The sequence below is a fragment of the Mesoplodon bidens genome (genome assembly GCF_964165515.1).
Source record: "Mesoplodon bidens genome assembly, chromosome: 1".
NCBI classification, from domain to species: domain Eukaryota; kingdom Metazoa; phylum Chordata; class Mammalia; order Artiodactyla; family Ziphiidae; genus Mesoplodon; species Mesoplodon bidens.
This window is the reverse complement of record NC_138176.1, coordinates 75760184-75787444: the sequence shown is the minus strand read 5'-3', so window position 1 is coordinate 75787444 and position 27261 is coordinate 75760184. Positions and strand designations below refer to the sequence as shown.

Genomic DNA, 27261 nt, shown 5'->3' with positions numbered 1-27261 from the left:
AATAAGTTTAAAATTATGAAAATCAGACCACAAAATTGTATTTAGGGTATTGGCCCAGTTGATATTGTATGCATTTTCTGGGCATTATATGTTGAAAAAAGTCTGAAGGGACATAAAGGTTATTAATAGCTATGTGATGAAATTATAGGTCTTTCCCCCTTCTTTGAAACTGTATGTATTTTCCAATTTTTCTATAATAAACATGTATTACTTTTGTAATTAGGATTCAAACTTTTAATAGTGTTTTGTTGGAACACAGCAGATATCTTCTTTCTGGTGTTTCATTGGCACATCTGTCTCTCTACCCAGGTATCGCTCACTGCTGTATTCTGTCAGGTATAAATAATAATGCTTCCCAAATTTGCTTCCATTCTAAGTAAGAGTGGTTGGGTGTTTATTACTATGCACCATCAGATAGTTAGCTGCAGTATCAGAAACTCAGCATCTTGAAGTCAGGGTCAACATGTTTTCACCACTGAATTTCCTGCACCTCTCACAGTGCTGACACATAGCAGGACTCATTAAATATTAGTTGAATGAATCAATGAACAAACAGACCCTTGGCTCTTCCATCTCTTTGATCCTTCAATGTATCATCTTAACAATTGCACTTCCTTAATGTTTCTTTCGGGTTTTTTTTCATATAAAGTTATTTATTTATTTATTATTTATTTTTGGCTGTGTTGGTTCTTCGTTGCTGTGCGTGGGCTTTCTCTAGTTGCGGCAAGCGGGGGCTACTCTTCGTTGGGGTGCGTGGGCTTCTCATTGCGGTGGTTTCCCTTGTTGCAGCCCGGGCTCTAGGCGCTCAGGCTTCAGTAGATGTGGTGTGCCGGCTTATTTTCTCCGCGGCATGTGGGATCTTAGTTCCCGGACCAGGGATCGAACCCACATCCCCTGCACTGGCAGGTAGATTCTTAACCACTGCACCACCAGGGAAGTCCCAGTGTTTCTTTAGTTTGTTCCCGCCTCTCCATCTTCCCTAAAACGTGTTAGTCCAGACTCACATCATCTCTTGCCCCAGTTCTCTTCACATTGCAGCCAAGATGCTTTTTCTAAGAAACTGAAAAAAAATCTCAAAATGCCAATCAAGATGACAAACTTACTGCTAACTAGACAGAAGTAAGTTGGATCAAAAGTAAAATTTGGACTGTTTTTATTCGTTATTATTTTCTTTCTTTTCTAGCTCATAGCTCCCTTCCATATTTTAATATCTGTTTTGTGGAAATTGTGGGTATACTCTGAAAGCATCTGCCTTCTCTTCAGGAGAAAGGGGGACCAAAAATGGCAAGCAGTAGTGCTGGTCATGATAAAGTTCACCATTTGTTTCCTCCTACATTCACCAAGCATTTGTGGAGCATGTAGCAGAGACAAGCACTGTTCTATGCAGTGGGGGTATCTGATTCTTGCCTCCAGGAAACTGTCATTCTAATCAGAGGAGAAACACACACGCAATTAATGACAGAGCTGTCTGAGAAGGGCATGCTTATTGGAGGTTTGCACCAATTGCTTTGAGAGTCCTGGAGTGATTCATTATCTCAAGTAGGAAAAGGCAGGTTTACAGAGGAGCTCGATTTTTTTTTTTTTACATCTTTTTTGGAGTATAATTGCTTTACAATGGTGTGTTAGTTTCTACTTTATAACATAGTGAATCAGTTATATATATACATAGGTTCCCATATCTCCTCCCTCTTGCGTCTCCCTCCCTTCCACCCTCCCTATCCCACCCATCCAGGTGGTAACAAAGCACCGAGCTGATCTCCCTGTGCTATGCGGCTGCTTCTCACTAGCTATCTATTTTATGTTTGGTAGTGTATATATGGCCATGCCACTCTCTCACTTTGTCACAGCTTACCCTTCCCCCTCCCCATATCCTCAAGTCCATTCTCTAGTAGGTCTGTGTCTTTATTCCCATCTTACCCCTAGGTTCTTCATGACATTTTTTTTTCTTATATTCCATATATATGTGTTAAGGAGCTCGCTTTTGAGCTGAGCACCGAAGGAAGAGCTGGATTCCTTAAGAGTCAGGAAAAAGCTGTTCAAGAATGAGGACCAGCCTATGCAAAGGCAAAGAGGTGGGAGAGTCCAAAAGAAGCTGAGTGGTTGTGTACAACAGAGAGTAAAGGAAGAATGGCTGGAGATATGACTCAAAAAGGAAAGAGGAACCTGATTGTAGAGGGTCTTTCATGATGCATTTAGATTTTATTATGTAGGCAATAAAAAACTGTTGAAGGATTATTTTTTAAATGAAATAGTTGTGTGTTTGGAAGATGGATGAATAGCAGGAAGATGTGAGGCAGAGAGAACTTTTAGGACCTTCATGTGGGAGTCTATGTGGCAGACGATGAGTGTCTGCGATAGACTGGGGGAATGAGGAGAGCAGGGGGGTTGATGATGATGGAAAGATTACAAAAGATCTTTCACTGGTGGAAGCAGTTGAATTTGATCAACAAATAGATATGAGGCCTGGTTACTCTGGAGAGAGAAGGCTCTGGTGAAAGTAAACTGTGAATTATGGCCCCAGGCAACTCTGCAGCTTTGCCCAAGAGCTGGACCAAAGAAGAAGGTCTTTCCTGGAGCCGGAGGTGGAGCCTGGGGAAATGGCCAGCATCACTCAGGGCTTTGGTGGATACAAGAGCGAGGTCGGAGCATGTCCCCCCAGGGACTTTGATTATAGGTACACACCCGGCCCATCACCTCCAACCCACACAAGACCTCTTGGAGGGAGATACAAGGAACAGGTTGCTGAGGTCATGCCATCTGCCTGGTGAGAACTATTGTTCTAGAAGGACCCTCCAGGAGTGGACCTTCGTAGGATTGGGAAAGAGGCCAGGGTTAGAGATCCAGGAGTCACAGCATCTGGGTGATAGTGGGAGTCATATCAGTGGATGAACTGCCAAAATATGAGATGGAGCAGGCAGGGCTTTTGTCTGGAGGGATCATGGATCTCCTTATGGAGCTGATAAAAGCTATGAGCTCTCTTCCCAGAAAAGTGCCCACACACACCCACTGAATGTGGCTATAATTATAGGAAGTTCATAGAGTAAAGTTAAAAGGGTGAGAGGGAAGAGAGTTGAAGATGATGCCTAGGGAATCACCCACATGCTTAAGAGGGTACTACAAAGGAGATATAGCAAGATCAAAGGCCCATGGGAGAGCAGGAGCAGAGAAAGCTCAGGAGGGGGAGTTTCCAGCAAGTCACGTGGAGTGAAACTGAGCAGAAGCCACTGGATTTGACAATTGGTCATTGGTAACATTTGTCCAGTAAATATTGTATTAAGTGCACAATATTATGGTGACTTGAGTGCAGATCTGACTCTGTTACCAGACACCGTCCTAGAACATGGTATCATGATCAATGCCCATAAATGTTTGGTGAATTAATTCATTAATTTCAGTACCGTGGTGGCAGGAGAAGCCACATTGCAGAGGGAGGAAGTGAATGGGAATTAAAAAAATAATAGTAGTGAATTAATATAGGATTTATCCCTCCCAACACAGCTGGGTATGAAATGAAGAGGAGGGCTGAGGTGGTAGCTGAGAGGGGTTTTTAAAGATGCTGGAACTTGGGCATGTTTGTATAAGATAGGGGAAGAAAATTGTGGAGAGGGAGGGACTGAAGGTGGCAGAAGGAGGAGAGGGGGGTAACTAACAGCAAAATTAAGGCCATGGTGAGAGTGTGTGGATGGACCCCACCAGAGTGAAGTTTACTTTGGAAAATATTTGAGCCTTTTTTTTTTTTTGGGCCATGTGCAGCATGTGGGATCTTAGTCCCCCAACCAGGGATCAAACCCATGCCCACTGCATTGGGAGCACAGAGTCTTAACCACTGGACTGCCAGGAAAGTCCCTGGAGCCATCTTCTTTTTTTTTTTAATTTTTTATTTTTGGCTGCGTTGGGTCTTCATTGTTGCACGTGGGTTTTCTCTAGTTGCAGTGAGCTGGGGCTACTCTTCATTGTGCTGTGTGGCCTTCTCATTGTGGTAGCTTCTCTTGTTGCAGAGCACGGGCTCTAGGTGCGTGGGCTTCAGTAGTTGCAGAACACAGGCTCAGTAGTTGTGGATCCTGGGCTTAGTTGCTCCGTGGCATGTAGGATCTTCCTGGACCAGGGATTGAACCCGTGTCCCCTGCATTGGCAGGCAGATTTTTAACCACTGTGTCACCAGGGAAGTCCCCCTTGAGCCATCTTCTAAAGAAAGAGAGCAGAAAGAAGATTAAAGGCACAAAGAAACCAACACTTAGTACCCTATTAAGCTGTCTTCCTTAAACCATCCAATGGGTTTATTAATTCCATTTTTTCAAATGAGGAAACTTAGGTTTACAGACATTGACAACATGCTCAACTTGACATAATCCGAAAGTGGCAGAGCCCTGGTCTGCTGATTACAAAGCCCACAATTTTATGTACATTAAAGTTTTGAGGTGCCAAAGAGGCAAAGGGAGCTGTGGAAGTTCATGCCTAGTGGTTTCCATACTTTCAGATATTATTAGACCACTTGGAGTGAGTGTTGGGTTGAGGAGAGAGGCAAAGAGTTTGAGACAGCCTCTGTGAAGAGTGGATTACTATGTAGCATAGGGATCCAGACTTTTAAAAAAATTAATTAATATAAGATAGCCTCATCCACCAGAGGGCAAACAGCAGAAGCAAGAAGAACTACAGTCCTGTAGCCTGTGGAACAAAAACCACATTCACAGAAAGATAGACAAGATGAAAAGTCTGTACCAGATGAAGCAACAAGATAAAACCCCAGAAAAACAACTAAATGAAATGGAGATAGGCAAAATTCCAGAAAAAGAATTCAGAATAATGATAATGAAGATGACCCAAGACTTCGGGAAAGAAAATGGAGGCAAAGATCGAGAAGATGCAAGAAATGTTTAACAAAGGTATAGAAGAATTAAAGAACAAACGAACAGAGATGAACAATACAATAATTGAAAACTACACTAGAAGGAATGAATAGCAGAATAACTGAGGCAGAAAAACGGATAAGTGACCTGGAAGACAGAATGGTGGAATTCACTGCTGCAGAACAGAATAAAGGAAAAAGAATGCAAAGAAATGAAGACAGCCTAAGAGACCTCTGGGACAACATTAAATGCAACAACATTCACATTATAGGGGTCCCAGAAAGAAAAGAGACAGAGAAAGGCCCCGAGAAAATATTAGAAGAGATTATAGGGGAAAACTTCCCTAACATGGGAGAGGAAATAGCCACCCAAGTCCAGGATGCGCAGCGAGTCCCATACAGGATAAACCCAAGGAGAAACACGCTGAGACACATAGTAATCAAATTGGCAAAAATCAAAGACAAAGAAAAATTATTGAAAGAAGCAAGGGAGAAATGACAAATAACATACAAGGGAACTCCCATAAGGTTAACAGCTGATTTCTCAGCAGAAACTCTACAAGCCAGAAGGGAGTGGCATGATATACTTAAAGTGATGAAAGAGAAGAATCTACAACCAAGATTACTCTACCCCGCAAGGATCTCATTCAGATTCGATGGAGAAATCAAAAGCTTTACAGACAAGCAAAAGCTAAGAGAATTCAGCACCACCAAACCAGCTCTACAGCAAATGCTAAAGGAACTTCTCTAAGTGGGAACACAAGAGAAGAAAAGGACCTACAAAAACAAACCAAAAACAATTAAGAAAATGGTCATAGGAACATACATATCGATAATTACCTTCAACATGAATGGATTAAATGCTCCAACCAAAAGACACAGGCTTGCTGAATGGATACAAAAACAAGACCCATCTATATGCTGTCTACAAGAGACCCACTTCAGACCTAGGGACACACACAGACTGAAAGTCAGGGGATGGAGAAAGATATTCCATGCAAATGGAAATCAAAAGAAAGCTGGAGGGCTTCCCTGGTGGCGCAGTGGTTGAGAGTCCGCCTGCCGATGCAGGGGACATGGGTTCGTGCCCCGGTCTGGGAGGATCCCACATGCCGTGGAGCAGCTTGGCCCATGAGCCATGGCCGTTGAGCCTGCGTGTCCAGAGCCTGTGCTCCACAACGGGAGAGGCCACAACAGTGAGAGGCCCACATACCGCAAAAAAAAAAAAAAAAAAAAAAAAAGCTGGAGATGGGCTTCCCTGGTGGCACAGTGGTTGAGAATCTGCTTGCCAATGCAGGGGACATGGGTTCGAGCCCTGGTCTGGGAAGATTCCACATGTCACAGAGTAACTAGGCCCGTGAGCCACAACTACTGAGCCTTTGTGTCTGGAGCCTGTGCTCCTCAATAAGAGAGGTCGTGACAGTAAGTGGCCCGCACACCGCGATGAAAGGTGGCCCCCACTTGCTGCAACTAGAGAAAGCCCTCACATAGAAACGAAGACCCAACACAGCCAAAATTAACTAAATAAAGAAATTTATATTAAAAAAAAGAAAGCTGGAGTAGCAATACTCATATCAGATAAAATAGACTTTAAAATAAAGAATGTTACAAGAGACAAGGAAGGACACTACATAATAATCAAGGGATCAATTCAAGAAGAAGATATAACAATTATAAGTATACATGCACCCAACACAGGAGCACCTCAATACATAAGGAAGCTGCTAACAGCTCTAAAAGAGGAAATTGACAGTAGCACAATAATAGTGGGGCACTTTAAAACTTCACTTACACCAATGGACAGATCATCCAAATGGAAAATTAATAACTAAACAGAAGCTTTAAATGACACAATAGACCAGATAGACTTAATTGATATATATAGGACATTCCATCCAAAAACAGCATATTATACTTTCTTCTCAAGTGTGCATGGAACATTCTCCAGGACAGTTCATATAATGGGTCACAACTCAAGCCTCAGTAAATTTAAGAAAATTGAAATCATATCAAGCATCTTTTCTGACCACAACGCTGTGAGATTAGAAATGAATTACAGGGGGAAAAAATGTAAAAAACACAAACACATGGAGGCTAAACAATACCTTACTAAATAACCAAGAGATCACTGAAGAAATCAAAGAGGAAATCAAAAAATACCTAGAGACAAATGACAATGAAAACATGACGATCCAAAACCTATGGGATTTCGCAAAAGCAGTTCTAAGAGGGAAGTTTATAGCTATACAAACCTACCTCAAGAAACAAGAAAAATCTCAAATAAACAATCTACCCTTACACTTAAAGGAGCTAGAGAAAGAACAACAAACAAAACCCAAAGTTAGCAGAAGGAAAGAAATCATCAAGATCAGAGCAGAAATAAGTGAAATAGAAACAAAGAAAACAATAGCAAAGATCAATAAAACTAAAACCCGGACCTTTGACAAGATAAACAAAATTGATAAACCATTAGCCAGACTGATCAAGAAAAAGAGGGAGAGGACTCAAATCAATAAAATTAAAAATGGGGTTTCCCTGGTGATGCAGTGTTTGAGAGTCCACCTACCAATGCAGGGGACACAGGTTCGTGCCCCAGTCAGGGAAGATCCCACATGCCGTGGAGCAGCTGGGCCCGTGAGCCATGGCTGCTGAGCCTGTGCATCTGGAGACTGTGTTCTGCAACAGGAGATGCCACAACAGTGAGAGGCCCACGTACTGCAAAAAAATAAAAATAAAAATAAAATGAAAAATGAAAAAGGAGAAGTTACAGCAGACATCACAGAAATACAACGCATTCTAAGAGACTACTACAAGCAACTCTGTGCCAATAAAATGGATAACCTGGAAGAAATGGACAAATTCTTAGAAAGGTATAACCTTCCAAGACTGAACCAGGAAGAAATAGAAAATATGAACACACCTATCACAAGTAATGAAATTGAAACTGTGATTTAAAATCTTCCAACAAACAAAAGTCCAGGACCAGATGGCTTCACAGGAGAATTGTATCAAACATTTAGAGAAGAGCTAACACCCATCCTTCTCAAACTCTTCCAAAATATTGCAGAGGGAGGAACACTCCCAAATTCATTCTATGAGGCCACCATCACCCTGATACCAAAACCAGACAAAGATACTACAGAAAAAGAAAATTACAGACCAATATCCCTGATGAATATAGACGCAAAAATCCTCAACAAAATGCTAGCAAACAGAATCCAACAAAACATTAAAGGGATCATACACCATGATCAACTGGGATTTATCCCAGGGATGCAAGGATTCTTCAATATATGCAAATCAATCAATGTGATACACCATATTAACAATTGAAGAATAAAAACCATATGATCATCTCAATAGATGCAGATAAACCTTTTGACAAAATTCAACACCCATTTATGATAAAAACTCTCCAGAATGTGGGCACAGAGGAAACCTACCTCATCATAATAAAGGCCATATATGACAAACCCACAGCAAACATCATTCTCAATGGTGAAAAACTGAAAGCATTTCCTCTAAGATCAGGAACAAGAAAAGGATGTCCACTCTCACCACTGTTATTCAACATAGTTTTGGAAGTCTTAGCCACAGCAATCAGAGAAGAAAAAGAAATAAAAGGAATACAAATTGGAAACGAAGAAGTAAAACTGTCACTGTTTGCAGATGCCATGATACTATACATAGAGGATCCTAAAGATGCCATCAGAAAACTACTAGAGCTAATCAATGAATTTGGTAAAGTACCAGGATACAAAATTAATGCACAGAAATTTCTTGCATTCCTGTACACTAATAATGAAAAATCTGAAAGAGAAATTAAGGAAACACTGCCATTTACCACTGCAACAAAAAGAATAAAATACCTAGGAATAAACCTACCTAGGGAGACAAAAGACTTGTATGCAGAAAACTATAAGCCACTGATGAAAGAAATTAAAGATGATACCAACAGATGGAGAGATATACCATGTTCTTGGAGTGGAAGAGTCAATATTGTGAAAATGACTGTACTACCCAAAGCAATCTACCGATTCAATGCAATCCCTGTCAAATTACCAGTGACATTTTTTACAGAAGTAAAACAAAAACTCTTAAAATTTGGATGGAGACACAAAAGACCCCGAATAGCCAAAGCAGTCTTGAGGGAAAAAAACAGAGCTGGAGGAATCAGACTCCCTGACTTCAGACTACACTACAAAGATACAGTAATCAAGACAATATGGTACTGGCACAAAAACAGAAATATAGATCAATGGAACAAGATAGAAAGCCCAGAGATAAACCCATGCACCTATGGTCAACTAATCTATGACAAAGGAGGCAAGGATATACAATGGAGAAAAGACAGTCTCTTCAATAAGTGGTGCTGGGAAAACGGGACAGCTACATGTAAAAGAATGAAATTAGAACACTCCCTAACACCATACACAAAAATAAACTCATAATGGATTAGAGACCTAAATGTAAGACCGGGCACTATAAAACTGTTAGAGGAAAGCATAGGAAGAACACTGTTTGACATAAATCACAGCAAGATATTTTTGATCCACCTCCTAGAGTAATGGAAATAAAAACAAAAATAAACAAATGGGACCTAATGAAACTTCAAAGCTTTTGCACAGCAAAGGAAACCATAAACAAGATGAAAAGACAACCCTCAGAATGGGAGAAAGTATTTGCAAACGAATCAACAGACAAAGGAGTAATCTCCAAAATATATTAGCAGTTCATGCAGCTCAATATTACAAAAACAAACAACCCAATCCAAAAATGGGCAGAAGACCTAAATAGACATTTCTCCAAAGAAGACATACGGATGGGCAAGAGGCACATGTAAAGCTGCTCAACATCACTAACTGCTAGAGAAATGCAAATCAAAACTACAATGAGGTATCACCTCACACTGGTTAGAATGGGTATCATCAGAAAATCTACAAACAACAAATGCTGGAGAGGATGTGGAGAAAAGGAAACCCTCTTGCCCTGTTGGTGGGAATGTAAATTGATACAGCCACTATGGAGAACAGTATAGAGGTTCCTTAAAAAACTAAAAGTAGAATTACCATATGATCCAGCAATCCCACTACTTGGCATATACCCAGAGAAAACCATAGTTCAAAAAGACACATGCATCCCAATGTTCATTGCAGCACTATTTACAATAGCCAGGTCATGGAAGCAACCTAAATGCCCAACAACAGAAGAATGGGTAAAGCAGATGTGGTACATATATACAATGGAATATTACTCAGCCATAAAAAGGAATGAAATTGGGTCATTTGTAGAGACATGGATGGATCTAGAGACTGTCATACAGAGAGAAGTAAGTCAGAAAGAGAAGAACAAATATCATATATTAACGCATATATGTGGAACCTAGAAAATGGTACAGATGAACCAGTTTGCAGAGAGAGATTGGGACATAGAAGCAGAGAAACAACATATGGACACCAAGGGGGGGAAAGTGGTGGTGGGGTGGTGGTGGTGTGATGAATTGGGAGCTTGGGATTGACATGTATACACTGGTGTGTATTAAATGGATGACTAATGAGAACCTGCTGTATAAAAAAATTAATTAAATTAAATTTAAAAAGAAACTATTAAAAAATTAATATATAGAATTAATTATATATGTATAATCTTCATTAATATAAGTAATATATATACACACTCATTTTACATTAAATTTATTAAAGGAAAATAATTGTAAATCTGTGCATTTTTTAGCTTTCCTACAAAGCTGTTGCAATTCAACTCAATGACTTTGTTTTTCTGACAGTTGTCCACATGTAGTTCCTTTCTGTGGCCACAGCAGGGCAGGAGTTCTCTTTTATAAAAATCACAGTCCCCTATAATTTTAACTTTGCCCAAACATATTTTCCATACCTTGAGATTTATAAACTCTATTTGCCGGCATAATGAAAAGGCAAACTTATTTAAAAGAAACTTGCCTCAATGCTGTGATCAAATAAGTGCAATGAAACATTACACAAATGGAAAAGGCTGATCTCACGCAGTCAAGGCTATCTTTAAAATGCAGATAGTTTACTCGTTTAATGATGAAAGAAAAATCTTGTGGAAAGTAGTATTTTCAGATGAATAAAATATCAAACCCAGGACATTTTCTTTTCTATCTAGTTGCTTTGCAAATCATATAGACATATAAAAGCAGAAAAAGAAATGTGTATTTGTCTGGCAAGTTTTCATTATTAAATCTTAAAAAGAAGAATTTGTAGTGAAGCTTTTTAAAGTAAACTTTAAAAAGTTTATTTTTCAATACAGAAATTTTTAAAGAATAAATAACAACAGTGGCCTACAGCACCCTCATACAGAGGATTCCCGTTTCTTAAAAAATAAGATCACCTGTTCAGAGTTATAAAATTCCAAGAGTACAAAGGATAAAAATATGAAAATCAAATGGCAACTCCCCCTTATCATCTCCTTCCCTTCCCTAGTTGTTTTCCCCGAAAGTAACCACTATTAGTAAATTCTTGTGATGAAGTATATTTTCCTAGGAATGTTTTATCCCACGATTAGGAACGGCATTTAAAACAACAGACTTTAATCTTTTCAAAAGAATTTGAACCAGAACCCAGACTGCAGTTTGGTTGCACATGTGAAATGTGGCAATGGCCTCAGAACCAAAGGCCTGACTAAGTGACTCACCACACCACCGTCAGCCCCACTAGCACCTTTCAGAGTGAATGAGAAATCAAAGTGCCTTCTCACCTCCAGAAATGGTCTTTCCAGAGGAACGGTATTTGGGGTACATTTGAACAGCAGCTGCTCCTGCTGTATACCAGAAGCCTGGAGAAAAGACCACTGTCTCCAGGGCTGTCAATTTGGCCCTTTCAGACACACTGAAGTGGATTTAACAAAACAAAACAAAACAATTCTGGCTTGGGAATGACAAGGGACTCTTTAAGACATTGATTTATCCATGTTTGCACACATGGAAGAGAAAAGTATGTTTTATATATATACCGAATAAAATATCTAACTTTTTAAGAATGTTGTAAAATATTTCCATATGTACATTATATCAAAGTACTTTCCCCCCCAAATTCGGTTGAAAGGAAATACCCAGAGCATTAGGCCCATCAGAATAGATGTCTCCAGTTGTGGTTTTCAGATGCCCTAACATGCTTCTTCCCAGAACTAATCAAATACAGCTTGGCACTTTCAGGCGGGGTGTGTGTGTGTGTGTGTGTGTGTGTGTGTGTGTATGCAATTCCTTACAAAGAGAAAAAAAATCATTCTCGGTAAAACATGATAGAGGAGGATAAGATATCACTTGACTTTTCGGTTTATTTCCAACATTATCACTTGTCTTTAATCATTCAAAATGAGAAGTCTCCATCATGACCATCTTGATGCACTGTGTTTGTTTCTCCATAAGTATATGAGAAGGCAGTTTTTGCACCAGAAGCAGGAAAAGGTCATGCATTCTGTGGTGTGGATAACACAGGATATTTCACTGAACCGTTAGAACCTCTGAAGTTATATTACCTTCATTTTATAGGTGAGGTGACTAAGACCTAGAGGGCATAAGAAACTTGCTCAACGTCACCTAAGTGGTTAATGATGGATTCTAAGATTTAAACCCATCTTCGTCTAACACTAAATTGTATAGACAGTTGACTCCTGAACAACACAGTGGGTAGGGGTGTCAACCCTCCCTGCAGTAAAAAATCCGAGAACAATTTATAGTCAGCTCTCAGTATCCGCGGTTCTGCATCCGAAGATACAACCAACTGCGGATCCTGTAGTACTGTAGTTTTTACTATTGAAAAAAAAAATCCATGAATAAGTGGACCTGCACAGTTCAAACCTGTGCTGTTCAGGGTCAGCTATACTTTCTACCATACCCTGTGAAAGGGTAGGCCAAGATCCATCTCTGTGATCTTGTTAAAATGCAGGTTCTTGGCCAGACCTTCAGAGATTCTGACTGAGGAAGTCTTATGTGGGGCTCAGACAGCTGTGTTTTAAAAATCTCCCCAGCAGATTCTTACAGGAACTATGTGAAGACAGCCATTGGATGACAGAGGCAGAGGTTAGACTGACACAGCTGCAAGTCAAGGAATGTCATGGAATGCCAGCAACAACTAGGAATGAGGAAGAGGCAAGGAAGTGTTCAGTGCAGAGTCTCAGAGGGAGCAGGACCCTGCCAATACCTTGATTTCAGTTTTCTAGCTTCATAACTGTGAGACAATACATTTTTTTCTTTTTTTAAGCCAAAAAAAAAAATCTCCCCAGCAGATTCTTATGTGACTCTAGAGTGTGAGAACCATTGTCTACATGGCAATGCTCAGATTTTTAAAACAGAAAGGGAAGTTTCATATGACAATCCTCCTTCAAGCCCCTGATGTCTATTTGTAAAGAGGTGGCAATCCTAACTCGCTCTTCACCGTTGACCGTGTCCTTGGAATTACCTGTTAGCTTCATATTTATATTTAATAATGTGCATGATCCTTGACTCCCAACAGGTTGAACTACCAGCTTCACCTGCTTGAAATTCCTTTAGTGGAAGTCAGTCTTTCAACCCACTGTCAGAAATCATAAAGCTAGAATGTAAATAGTTCTAGAGGGAAAACACTGACTCTTGTTCACACAATGGCTGTTGGCAGACGTGGTCTGAGATTAGGTTTTGAAGAGAGATGGAAAGGGACCCAGAACTAACATTTGTTAAGTACCTACTAGGGGCCAGGCACACTTATCTTTATAAATCTTGGAAAATAAGTATTTTTACACCCATTTTGGGGGTTCATAAAGCAGAGAATCAGAGAATTTAAGCAACTTCTCAAGGCCACATAACAACAGTAGTGGAGCCTATGCTTTGTCCACTACACCAAGCCACATGCGTGGAAAGAGGGGGCAAAGAAGGGAGATGGGAGACTCCATAAATTCTCCCCAGGGTAAGTGCCAGCATAGTGCCTGGCATACACCCAGTGCACAGTTAATGTTTGTTGAATGAATTGATGTTAATTCTTCATGCCATCAAAGAGAACTTTCTAAATGCCAATGTAATTAAAACCCTTTGCTACTGGGCATATACCCAGAGAAAACCATAATTCAAAAAGACACCTGCACCCCAATGCTCATTGCAGCTCTATTTACAATAGCCAGGTCATGGAAACAACCTAAATGCCCATCGACAGACAAATGTATAAAGAAGATGTGGTATATATATACAATGGAATATTACTCAGCCATAAATAAGTACGAAATTGGGTCATTTGTGGAGATGTGGATGGACTTAGAGACTGTCATACAGAGTGAAGTAAGTCAGAAAGAAAAATAAATGCCATATATTAACACATATATGTGGAATCTAGAGAAATGGTACAGATGAACCGGTTTGCAAGACAGAAGTAGAGACACAGATGTAGAGAACAAACGTATGGACACCAAAGGGGGACAGTGAGTGGGGGGGTGGGGGGGGTGAATTGGGAGATTGGGATTGACATATATACACTAATATGTATAAAATAGATAACTAATAAGAACCTGCTGTATAATAAATAAATTAATTAAATTAAAAAAAAACCTTTGGTGTCTCCTGATTGCCCATAGTAGGGGTTCTGTAACTTGTTCAGAAATCAAAGCACTTAGAAATCATGGTGCTCTTTTCAGAACATATATTAAGCCACAAATTAATTTATTGTTAATCAGATTTTTTGTCAAAACAATATCCAGCACTAAAGATTTAAGAAAAAAGTATATATCAGGGACTTCCCTGGTGGCTCAGTGGTTGGGAGTCCGCATGCCAATGCGGGGGACACGGGTTCGAGCCCTGGTCTGGGAACATCCCACATGTTGCGGAGCAGCTAGGCCCGTGCACCACAACTACTGAGCCTGCGCTCTAGAACCCCGCGAGCCACAACTGCTGGGCCTGTGTGCCGCAACTACTGAAGCCTGCGCACCTGGAGCCCGTGCCCCGCAACAAGGGAAGCCACCGCAATGAGACTCTCGTGCACTGCAGCAAAGAGTGGCCCTGCTCGCCACAACTGGAGAAAGCCTGAGAGCAGCAACGAAGACCCAATGCAACCAAAAATATATAATAAATAAATTAAAATATATATATATATATCAATACATTCACCCATACATTTATACTTTATTCTAAAAATTGGGAATCTTAGATTACCTTGCAGAACTTCAAAACTTTATGGTTTGCTATTTCTTTTTTCCAAAATGTTGAATTTCTCCAGATAATGTTCAGAAGAAAAATATGATCTCCCTGGTTTTACATAGCACATTCCTGGAAATTTTAGTATTTATTAAAGTCATGCAAAAATACTCTTTGGTTTATATTCAAATGGTGTTTACCAAGGCTGAGATAATAGTAAACAGGTTTCCCACCTACATGCAAATCTGGTTGGGTATGGAAGGTCATGCAGGACTCAGGATGACTTGCTGAGCAGGACTGTCCTGTACGTTACAGAACATGCAGCATCAGTGCCTCAACAAAGTGCCTCATAGGTGTCATTCCAGCCTGAACAACTGATTTAAACTAATTACCAAGAGTCATACGTGATTGAACTAAACAGCTAAACTATAAGCTCCTGGAAAGCACCAGTGTTATCATATTTACCCTCAGAGCCCCATCCAGTGGCTGAAGCACAGCAGTGGTAAGGCTTTGTGTCTTTCGCTGTCCTACACATAAGGGAAATGGTAGACGTGGAGCAGGATATCCTGGCCCACACTGGGATGACCTGAACTCAGATGTAGTGTAGAATGTAGAATGTAGGTGACGACCATTTTCATTTAACGTCCTCACCTCTTTTATCTCCCCCAAATTGTCAAATGAATCATTCTTGAGCAAGAGTCCCTTAAGAGTAGAGCAAAGAGAACAGGGTTGAAAAAGCAGTGATGCCTTATTTTATCCAGAGGACAAATGGGTGGCAAGACTCCAGGCCTCTCTCGTTTGGTTTTTCTTTCTTAGAAATAGAACCGTGGGAATTACCAATCAGGAAAACACTTCCAACATAAAAACATAGTTTAAAATTCCACAGAGGAAATGGAATGGTAACATGAGTCCAAAAAAAAGGAAGACTATAAAACTTCCAACTGTTAAGAGAGCTTATCTCTTTTTTTTTTAATGGTTGCTATGTAGCTTCTATTTGATATATTTAAAAAGTGATAGAACAGTTTTTTAAAAAAATTATTCATATCTTTACTATGCTGGAAATTATATCCTTTGCAATGATTTAAATTTATAATGAAAATTTTTGGATGATAATCTAAAAATTTGCAAGGGTCTACACAGCTTTTCAAAATTCTTTAAGGAATATGGAAGCAAAAAAATTTTTTCAAGACTATTGCACTATACCACTGTTTCAGTGGTATATTGCTATGTAACCAACCTCCTCAAAATTCAGTGGGATAAAACAACCATTTTATTTTTTCTCACTGTCCTTTGGGTTGATTAGATTCAACAAGACAGTTTGCTGCTGGTCTTGCTTGAGGTTTCTCATGCAGTTGGTCAGCCAGAAGCTGTAGCTGGAAGCAGGAGTTATCTAGAGCAGGGAGGTCCACAAACTACAACTTGCAGGCCCAATGTGACCCAACATCAGTTTTGTAAATAAAGCTCTATTGGAACACAGCCATGACCATTCATTTAGGTATTGTCTATTTCTTTTTTTTTAAACATCTTTATTGGAGTATAATTGCTTTACAATGGTGTGTTAGTTTCTGCTTTATAGCAAAGTGAATCAGCTATAGGTATTGTCTATTTCTGCTTCCACACTCTATCAGGAAAGCTGAGTAGTTGCAACAGAGACCATATGGTTTACAAAGCCTTTATATAACTTATGGTAAGATGCAATAAACATTTGAATTTCCTTTAAGACCATTTGTTTTGTAGGCATGTCAATTTGTAAGCTTATTTCCAACCAGAGAGAGAGAGAGAGAGAGAAGAGGGCATAGTCCTGAGGCTATTTGCACAGGCCAAGGAATATAGAAGCTGAATGAATATCAGGGGAATTGAGTCAATAATTTTGATCCTGTTCCTCCTTAATAATAGGTTGATGCCTAAATTATCTAAGGGATTGCATAATTTAAATATCCTCTAATGCAGAAGGGTGTCTTTGCTCTTAACTAAACAGTTTAGGAAAACTTTTCTTTCACTGGTCTCCCTTAGGAAGGAAAAGGTGGCACAGATCTTTTGGCTCTGGGGCCGCATAGGTGGACTAAAATCTATGTGCTAACAGGGATGCTCCTTCTCAGTGATTAATAATTTGCTCACACACATTAGATTTACTGGACTCTAAATACTGAGAGTGAATTGAGTTGCATGTATTGCTTTTATTTTTTTAATACAAGTTGTTTCTTAGGTGATTTGTACATGTTGGTTCTTATGTCTGGAATGTTCTCCCTACTTAGCATCCAGCTAACATCTCCTTGCTCGGAGCGTAAATGTCACTTCCTCAGAAAAGTCTGCCTTCACTCCCAATGAGGTTCTTTTCTTACACAGTTTCACAGCACTGTGTACTCCTCCTTTGTGATTCCTACCCCAATGTGTGCAATTAAAAACATATTTGTATCTTCATTTAACAGTGTCCCCCATATACCACGAGAACAGGAGAAGAGTCTGCTTTGTTAACTGTCAGATTAATATTTATCTGGAACATAGTAGTTTCTCAAAACTATTTGTTGAGTGAATGAATGAATTCTAAAGCAAGTTATAAAGTAATGTAAATGTATGGCAAAAATATTTATATAATCCTTCAAATTAACCAGAAACATTTAAGACTTACTCAAAAGTATTGACTAGCTAATATTTTCGAAACCAGAAAGTATCTTTTCATGCAGAATTATTATTTTTTAAAATATTTATTTATTGGGCTTCCCTGGTGGTGCAGTGGTTGAGAGTCCGCCTGCTGATGCAGGGGACACGGACTCGTGCCCTGGTCTGGGAAGATCCCACATGCCACGGAGTGGCTGGGCCTGTGAGCCATGGCCGCTGAGCCTGTGCTTCCGGAGCCTGTGCTCCACAACGGGAGAGGCCACAACAGTGAGAGGCCCGCATACAGCAAAAAAAAAAAAAAAGAACCCCAAAAAACAAAAAAAAATAGTTATTTATTTATTTAGGCTGCGCTGGATCTTAGTTGAGGCACGTAGGATCTTAGTTGCGGCGTGCGGACTTCTCAGTTGTGGCATGCAAACTCTTAGTTGTGGCATGCAGGCGAGATCTAGTTCCCGGACCAGGGATAGAACCCGGGCGCCCTGCATTTGGAGCTCAGAGTCTTATCCACTGGACCACCAGGGAAGTCCCTGATCCAGAATTATTGTGGATCTTATCCTTTAGAAAGGAAACTCATGGAGATAGTCTTAACTTTTCTATTCCTGGTTTAGAATACAATGTTTATCATTGTTCAAAGAGATGAAACTTTCACTTTTGCAAGATTTTAAATTCTGTTTTCCTCTATATTCACAGAACTGGATTCAATAATATCTTTGTTTTGTCTTTTATAAAATCAAATTCCAGGATATTCAGAGATTTAAAGTATTAATAAGAATTTATTACAACAAATTTTTCAGTGCAAATCGTAATCAAACATGCACCAGATATATATAGAGAGAGCTCCTGGTACCAACAGCATCATGCCTAAATTGTGATAATAGACTGTAATTTGAATAATATCCAGTGACTTGCTGGTAATATTAAACATCAAGCTCCCTGGGTGGGTGGGCAGGCAGGGAAAGGATTTTGTAGCATTCACTGATTTCCCAGGAATAAATACTCATACCATGCCAATTTCAAGGTACCAAACTGACATCATGGAACACAGTTGACTCTCAGCCAGGATGAGCTGAATCCACACACCACGGATTCTATTGGTTATATATAATAATTATAGGACTCTTACCAGCAATAAGTAATCTAACTCAGAGAAAAAATCATAATCTTCAGCCGTGCTTCACAATCTTACTCCACAAGAATTGTATATGGTTTTGGTTTTAGTTGGTGTGATAAGATAGTTTACAGTTAAAGCTAGACATAGCCCTGACTATCAAAACTCTGGGAGCCCAAGCTCCAAGTCATTAGGGTAAAAATTGTAGGTATACTATTACACTGCTGAAAATAAACTTGATTTACTTATTTAAACATATGGAGATTTTCTGCTTTTAAGGGTGAAAGAACTCCCCTTCCCCCCAGTCCTTCTAATAGAATTTATAAGCACTTCAGTGGAAGGAGAAATACTAGACTTTAAAAAGAAACCACTGACTACATTCACATGTCTTTTTAGGAACCTGTCAAGAATACTTTAAGTCACACACACAGAACTGGATTCAATAAAAGCTTTTTTTTTTTATAGAATCAAAACCCAAAGCAGTGCAGAATCCATTTTGGTCATTTGGACAGAGTTGGTACTATGTTCCCACGAATCTTTGCTCTTCTGTGTCTACACATCACAAGACGAAGTCTGCACTCCTGGGAGTGGTGGAGTGGGAGGAAGAACTGGATGGGGCAGTGTGAGAGGGCGAGGTGAAGAGGAGAGGCCTTAGCAAAGGGAGCATGAAGAAGTGTGGTCTGTGGTCAAAAACTTAGTGGCTAAACTAAGATAGATGAAGAAATGGTCACCAATCAGTCATATTTCATATCCTGTCTTATGGACTGCATGTCTGTGCTCCCCACAAGTTTGTAAGTTGACACTTGAGTCCTCAGTGTGATGATACTAGGAAGTGGGGGCTTTGGGGAGGTAATTAGGAGGAAGGAGCCCTCATCATGGCATTAGTGCCCTTGTAAGAAGAGACAAAAGAGGGACTTGCCTGGTGGCGCAGTGGTTAAGTATCCACCTGCCAGTGCAGAGGACACAGGTTTGAGCCCTGGTCCAGGAAGATCCCACATGCTGCGGAGCAACTCAGCCCGTGTGCCACAATTACTGAGCCTGCGCTCTAGAGCCCGTGAGCCACAACTACTGAGCCCGCGTGCCACAACTACTGAAGCCCACGTGCCTAGAGCCCGTGCTCCCGCAACAAGAGAAGCCACTGCAATGAGAAGCCCACGCACCGCAACGAAGAGTCGCCCTCACTTGCGTCAGCAACGAAGACCCAATGCAGCCAAAAGCAAACCAACAAATAAATAAATTCATTTTTTAAAAAAGAGGAAGACAAAAGAGAGCTTGCAGAAGGCAGCCATCTGCAGACCAGGAAGGGTGGGGGACCCTCACCAAGAACAATCTGCCAACACCTTGATTTTGGACTTCCCAGTCTCCAGAAATGTGAGGAAAAAAACGTCTGATGTTTAAATCACCCAGTGTCTGGTAATTTGTTACAGCAACCTGAGCTAAGACTCTTAGGAAACATCATTGTAACCCCAATAATTAAACTTGACTATTGTACTGTACTTCAGTACCAGCTTATGAATTAAAAAAACAATCAGCATAAATGAAATAATCAGCTGTATAAGAATGCTCACGTGTTAAAATAGAGAAAAATTGGATATAGCCCAAATATTCAAAAGAAAGGGACTATTTAAATTATGGCACATAGATCTGATGACATATGTAAAACTAATTTTTCAAAATACGCTCACAGGGGTTGGGGGGGAAGGGTTGAATTTTTACACATACAGTATGCTTACAATTTTTACTTAAAATGTCTATCTTGGCAATTCCCTGGTGGTCCAGTGGTTAGGACTCGGCACTCTCTCTGCTGGGGCCCTGGGTTCTATCTATCCCTGGTCGGGGAAATAAACTCCCATAAACTGCGTGGCACGGCCAAAAAAAAGAATAAATAAATTAAAAAAAATAAGAAATAAAATGTCTTCCTTATGCCTAGAAAACAAAATGGGAGAAAAGACATGAAACTGTTAAAAATGATTGTCTGCATACTGAAACTGAAGGTGATTTCATCCTATTTTCCCCTACTTTCCAAATTGTCTGTAGTTTTTTTTTAAGACAAGTGACATTTCAAATTTAGAAAAGGTTAAACCATCTAACATTATGAAGAATCCTTTTAAAAGTACGAAACTTTAATGCTTTAGCTTTCTCAAATTTCTAAGTTAACCCACTTATTTTCCAGAAACTTGATAGTCCTCAGTTCATCTGTGTTCAGTCAAGTTGTTCCACGAACTTCACGAAGTAGGGAGAGAACAGTCCTGACAGGGAAGAGCTCATGCTGGGCTGGCAAGTGGAGGCTTTCCCCTCCACAGCTGTTATTAAAATATTCAACTCAAGACTTTCAAAATGTAGATTTAGGTTACAAGCCAATAAAGTAATTGAATTTAAATAAGGCATATTGTTTCTGTGAGTATTTTAAAAGTACCAACTTTTAAGTCCCTGTATCAAACAGAATACTACAGGATCACAAAACACGTCCATGCAGTATACATCAACCTAGGTCACAGAGAAATGTTTAATCTACCTCCTAATCCAATGCTTTTCAATTGCATCCCCATTAAAAATTTTAAGTGATTAAACATCACATAAGATAATCATTATCCTGGTTGCTTAACAATTCTTGGGATCTGCAGGTGTTCAGGGAAGCTTGATGGATGTCTTGAGACTGAACTTTGACAATAAAGGGCTTCAGCTATCATTTCTTGTGCCGAAGTGTTTATTAGGCGTGCCCATTCAGTCTAAAAACACTAAATACACCACTTGCAAAAATCCTACCAACACAAATGGCTCTGGATAACACATACAACCTGAGCACCTCAATGCCCTCACATGTCAAACAGAAATAGGTATGAAAGGGTTGTCGGGAGGACTAGATTAAGATGTTAAGTGCTATGGAGATGCCGTTAAGTACCAACATTAATAAATTTTTAAGTGCCCTGAGTTCAAGGGCCACCCAGCCACTTAGTTATGCTGCCTTTCCTCTTCCGCAAAAATGTTAATTAAAAAATTTTTCTACCAAGAACAAGTTAGCTGGCTGTGGTACAATGAAGGTTTTAAGAGGCCAGAAAGATTTCTGCCTTTTTCCTTCGGAAGAAAAGCGTAATTTTATTCTAATCAAGGAAACACTCCTCTGCATATGACATTTAAGTCTCATCGTGCCAGCAGTAGTAAATGACTAAATGGAGGAGGATCGAATTTTACAGAATTCAGATACTCTTTCAGCTTCTAGATTCTTGGCTTGTGAAAACCACCTGCTCTCTACTTTCCCTTGAGATGGGAAATAAGCTTGACATGGCCTGAAGAAATCATCCTGGAAGACAATTCAGAAGACCTTATGTAGAATACTTGGGAGGGCTGCTTGATACAGTCTAAGCACTGTAAGAAGGAGCTATTATTAAAATCGTTAAGATACTTTTGCATTATTAAGAGTTAACAGGAACACATAACATAGTTCCTAAGAGAAAATATATTACGGTCCATATTTTAATGTTGTCTAGAGCTACCATCAAAAAAATTTAGCCATCACTGACCTCCAATTACTTTTAGAAAAAGTAGTCAACTAAAAATTGTGTGTGTGTGTTGGGGGGCCCTCTAGTTACTAAAGAAACCAAACGTGTACACTAACAAACCACAATAGAAATAACAGAACAAGGCTTTTTGATTTTTTTATTACTCAAAGAAGCTTCATTTTTTTATTTAGCTTTCTGACTCTGTGCTTGTGCTTTCAACACTTTCACAACGATTTTCTGCTCCTCAATGAGGAAAGCGCGCTTGATCCTAGAAAAGAAAATGTTAAATACAGTTTTTAAAAAATCAATTTAACACAAGAAAGAAAAGTGTCATAAAAAGAACCGAGTAAAGCAATCAGGTAAGATACCCAGAAAAGGAAACGAAACCTACACAAGTACAGATTTAAAACTTAAGAGCTGAAAAAATTCTATGGACAGACCCTTCCGCTTAAGGTGTCCTTCTGGTACCCCTGGTTATCTAATAATACCCTCAAAAGCCGGGGATTTCTGACTCCTTCAAATGTCCTGGACATAACCACATTACAGAAATAGAGCTGATGTCACTCTTATCCAGAGCAAAGACTACACAGACTCCCTCAGTATCACAGCAAATGCTATCCTTTAGGCTACCTTATAGATCTACACCCAAATCTCCAGAAGCTAGGGCCTGAGAATTTTCTTTTTTAACAAATGTGCTCATGTAGTTATGTTTAGCAAAGTCTGGGAACCAAAGACTGGTAAGAAGCCAAACTCCTCTAGCTTGCAACTCATGACTCATTCATCTCCAACGTTACCCTTCCAATCTCATTTCCATTCCTTTTATACCCTCAATGTGCCAGATCAAACTATGTTCATTCCCTGCCTGCAATGCCCGCTCGACCTCTTGTCTAAAACTTACCCGTCACTCAGGTTCCACCTCGAATACCACTCACAGATTCTCGGCTACTTTAAAGTCATTTCTCCTCCAAACTTCAACCATAGTTCTAAGTTCTCCTATATTTCATGGAAGTTATATTTAGCTTGTATTTGTATTAATGTAACATGCCTAACCTCCCCTTACAAATTAACTCCTGAAAGGTAGAATGAACTTGCAAAGTTTGATGTCAGATTTGGTGTAGAGACTTAGCCAGAGCACTTTGTAGAACAAAAGCTGAATAAACTGAAGGCAAACCACTCCTCTGAACCAACTTCTTCTCTTATAAAGACCAATCACCTCTCAAATCTTTCCACTTAGGTCTCTGGAGAAAACTTAATGTAGCCAGTAGGGTTAATTAAGAGCAAGAGCCTCAGTAAAACCTGGAAGGAATCCTCTTACCAGCTACGTAACTTTAAGCAACAAACCTTGGTTTCTCCACCAAAAAATAAATAAAAATTACCTCCCAGGTGGACTTTTGGCAGAGCTTATCATAAAAACGCTGAGCAAATATTATCACCATAAATCCCTGCTTCTATTCCCATCTATGCCACTACCAATCCTTTTGCACATCCACAAGACCCAGTCATCTCCCAATAACCCCATTCACCCCCAATCCAGCCTTTGGTCTTCATGTAGGTGCCATTTCCTCAGCCTTGACAAAGTAGAGAAACTGTTCCAAGCACTCACCCTTTGTTGAAAGAATGACTTCACTATCCATCCTGCTGCACATTTAGTCTCTGGCACACCAAAGGTTTCCCTGCCCTGCTCAAACCCCATCAATTACCACATTTTAAAGAATCAAGCCAAAAAATCTGTCCTATGAGGCCCTTCATTACCTGTGATGTTTCTACCTTTCCTGTCTATCATCTCCCAAAACATTCTGCTCCAGCCACACTAGAACTACATATGGCGATTTTGTTCCTACACTTTTAGGACCTTCCACTCTCCATCAACCTGAGACTTTCTTACATGCCTGCCCCACCCAACCTTTTAATTTCTACATCTGGCATAAAGATGTCCCAACATCATAACTGAATAGGAGCTAATATCATTTATTAGTTTCTTCAGCATCGATTATCCCTAGTCGAGGAGGATTCTACTGCCACAATATGCAACTTTTGTTATTTTTTCACCAGTCTTCTAATAATGATTAGCATGCAGTGCAACAGACACAGACACACTTAAGATAGTCCATGTGATTTCATAGTTATTTACCTGTCACGGACACATTTAGCACACATGGAACCACCATAGGCCCGACTAACATGTTTTTTCGTTTTAGACAACCTCATAAGAACTTTAGGTCTCACAGCACGAACCTGCATAAAGAAAACGCTGAGATTATTTTGTGATGCTTTAACAGAAACAGAAATTGTCCTAGATTTCTGATGAGTATTAAGTATAAACATTAATCTAGGTTACAAAGGGAAATGGTACACTGATCTACCTGAAAGGCATTTCACTGTATTTGCCATATAGGCTTTAAAAGAAAGTCTACGTTCTTCACAGATATGGATCATGAAGGCTTAGTAATTCTCAACCCTCCTAGTGGCGACCTCTCCTTCACTCACTCACCAAAGGAATTAATGCTCAACCTTTCTTATGTTATTCACAGCAAAAGGATCACTTACTCCTCGAAGTCGGCCTGGGCACACGCCACATGCGGATTTTGGTGCTTTCCCAACTTTCTTGGTATAAAGATAAACAATTCTATTACCAGGGGTTCGGGACCTAGAAAGTGAGAGAATAGACAATAGCTTAACATTTTGCAGAATAAATGACAATACGTATATGAATTTTGGAAATACTTACAGTCTGGTTTTGTTAGAGGCTGTATTGTAGGACAGCCTACGACGGTACGTCAAACGCTGAACCATCCTGAATGCCTAAATCAAGATGAAATAAAACTGCATTGTAGAAAAATTCAAACCTTAAAACAAAACAGCATCAGCGTTTACACATTACCTATGTACATTCTTACATATAATATCCTTATCTTAAGGTATCTTATGAAAAGGATTCCATATTTTAAAACTACAGGAGATGATTTACATGAGGATGAACCGGAGAGTAGAATCTCTCAGCCCAGAGCTGAGGTGGAGGGAGAAAGAAGATGCTTTAGCTGCCTGGGTTGGCTTAATCAGGGGGCTTCCTGGAGGAGGGGAGCCAAAGCCAGTGATTTAAGCAGGTGAAGGAACAGGGAACATTGATCCTTTATGCCCCAGGAAGTCCCTTAGCATCCTCTTGGTCTTTGGGACCTAGGGCTGGACCCAGTGCAGACTGATCCATCCTGAATATGATGGTTATTTAAGATTATTGACCATTTCTCCCCGACCCTGCAAAACAAAGGGGAACTTGGAGATCCTCTTTTCCCTGAGGTTCTACTGTGCAGTGGCAATTAAATTCCCCTAAAATAAACACATTTGTATACGAAAATAAATAAATAAACTACTGTGACCCTTTGTACCCGCAGGTTCTGCATCCACAGATTCAACGAACCGCGGATTAATACTCAGGGAAAAAAAACTTCACAAGTTCCAAAAAGCAAAACTCGAATTTGCTGCATGCCCACAACTATTTACATAATCATTTACATTGTATTACGTGTTATAAGAAATCTAGAGATGATTTAAAGTATATGGGAGGATTTTACACAAGTGACTTGAGCATCAGCGATTTTGGTATCCTCGGGGATCCTGCAACAATCCCCCAGGATACTGAGGGACAGCTATACTTATATTTAAGGGTGATTGGGAAGAATGCTAAGGGGCGATGTTTGTTTTCCTGACGGTAATCAAACGTGGCACTTGGTTAAAATTTTGATTACCCGGCTTTTCTCTCAAAGAGTCTGATTCTGTGTGGAGTAGTATCCAGAAAAGTGCTACCAACAGGCAAGTTTGAGAAATGCTGGTCTTAAAGGAAGAGTACACGAGCACACCTACATGTAAGTTGAATCCTTAGCTATACCATTTACTGAGACTATAAAGCTCCATAGGCCAGCTTGCTTATATGTAAAATATAATTTTTGACTATTTCACACAACTGTCATTAGGATTAAACGACAGCAGGCATTCTGCCCCAACCTAGTGGCTGCGCAGGGTTCAGTGTTTTGCCCCCAAAGCAGCATCCGGGACAAGTTAGGTGCCATTTAATACTAATTTTGGTACTGGATCAAGTGTTTCTGGATTATGGCATCAAACTGGTTTTTCTTCTTTTTTCAGTTAACTACCCAAAATACCATAAAACATAGGCAAGACTTGAATCAACCTAATTTTTCCCAAATTTTGTAAGCATTTCGTCACAGCATGTTACTTAAAAGGCAACAGCCTGCATCTGGTGTTGCAATCTCCTTACTATCATTACGCTGGAACTGTCAGACACCAAAACCCACACGGAAGGCCGGTGCGAGTGACCCAATCAGCCGTTTGCCTCTCCAAAACCAAGACAGAAAACTCCCAATTAAAATTTTTTATCTTACTTGCTATTGGTCTTAGAACACATTTTGAAATGACCCGAACATGCCGGTCGTCGACCCTCCCAGAGCCTGAAGAACAGCTACAGGCGCGGGGTTAAAGCATGACCGTAAGATATAAGAACGTCCGGCGACTTCGCAGTCTCCACCAGCCGGAACTCACAACTCATTTGTCACCGAACGTCGGACTGCAAAGGCGGCAAAGCCAGGGGTGGTGAGCTCCTGACACTCACTGCTGCGGAGCGGAGGTCGGGATCGAGAGGTGTCTGAAGCTAAAGTCCGGGGAACTGCTCACTACCAACCTTCCTCCTAAGCCCTTACCCCCACGCCAGCTCAAAAGACTGTGCCTGAGAGACCCCGTCTCCTGCAACTCCCCGGATGGCTGCCGATTGTAAACGCAGTAGCAATAAAGACAAGGAAAAAGCAACCATACCTCTAGGTACCGTCCCCGGAAGAGGAAGAAGAAAGCACCCGCGAGTTCAAGGGTCAAATATGACTGCGCATGATAGGAAGTACGTCATAGGAAGAGGCGTGGCGGTGAAAACGCCACCATGTTGTACGGAAGCCACGCAGCTCCCCTCGGTGGGCGGGGATTCATAGCACGGCCGCGTTGTACGTCAAGCGACGTGCTGCCCTTCTTGGGTTGGGATGCGCCCAGCCTTCCG

General features: G+C 40.2%; 1 protein-coding gene across 2 annotated transcripts; it reads right to left on the bottom strand.

The window, feature by feature from the left end:
• Window positions 1-22323: 22323 nt before the first annotated feature.
• RPL34 (ribosomal protein L34) lies at window positions 22324-27051 on the bottom strand. Of its 2 annotated transcripts, none has more exons than XM_081234409.1 (5): window positions 27030-27051; window positions 24937-25010; window positions 24756-24855; window positions 24340-24443; window positions 22324-22476 (listed from the first exon to the last, which is right to left on the bottom strand). In XM_081234409.1, the coding sequence occupies exons 2-5, from the start codon at window positions 24999-25001 to the stop codon at window positions 22392-22394; spliced, it is 354 nt and encodes a 117-aa protein (XP_081090535.1). In that variant the 5' UTR covers window positions 25002-25010; window positions 27030-27051; the 3' UTR covers window positions 22324-22391. The 2 variants fall into 2 exon arrangements, with proteins under 2 accessions (XP_081090535.1, XP_081090534.1); XM_081234408.1 differs by lacking the exon at window positions 27030-27051 and adding an exon at window positions 26603-26908.
• Between the last annotated feature and the right edge of the window lie 210 nt (window positions 27052-27261).

What these genes read in the sequence shown, in the direction of transcription:
- RPL34 (XM_081234409.1), bottom strand. Translation starts at nt 25,001, where the DNA reads ATGGTTCAGCGTTTGACGTACCGTCGTAGGCTGTCCTACAATACAGCC. An exon ending in GCCCAGGCCGACTTCGAGGA is followed by an intron (nt 24,444 to 24,755) that starts GTAAGTGATCCT and finishes TTCTTTATGCAG; the next exon opens with GTTCGTGCTGTGAGACCTAA. An exon ending in GCTAAATGTGTCCGTGACAG is followed by an intron (nt 22,477 to 24,339) that starts GTAAATAACTAT and finishes TTTCTTTTCTAG; the next exon opens with GATCAAGCGCGCTTTCCTCA.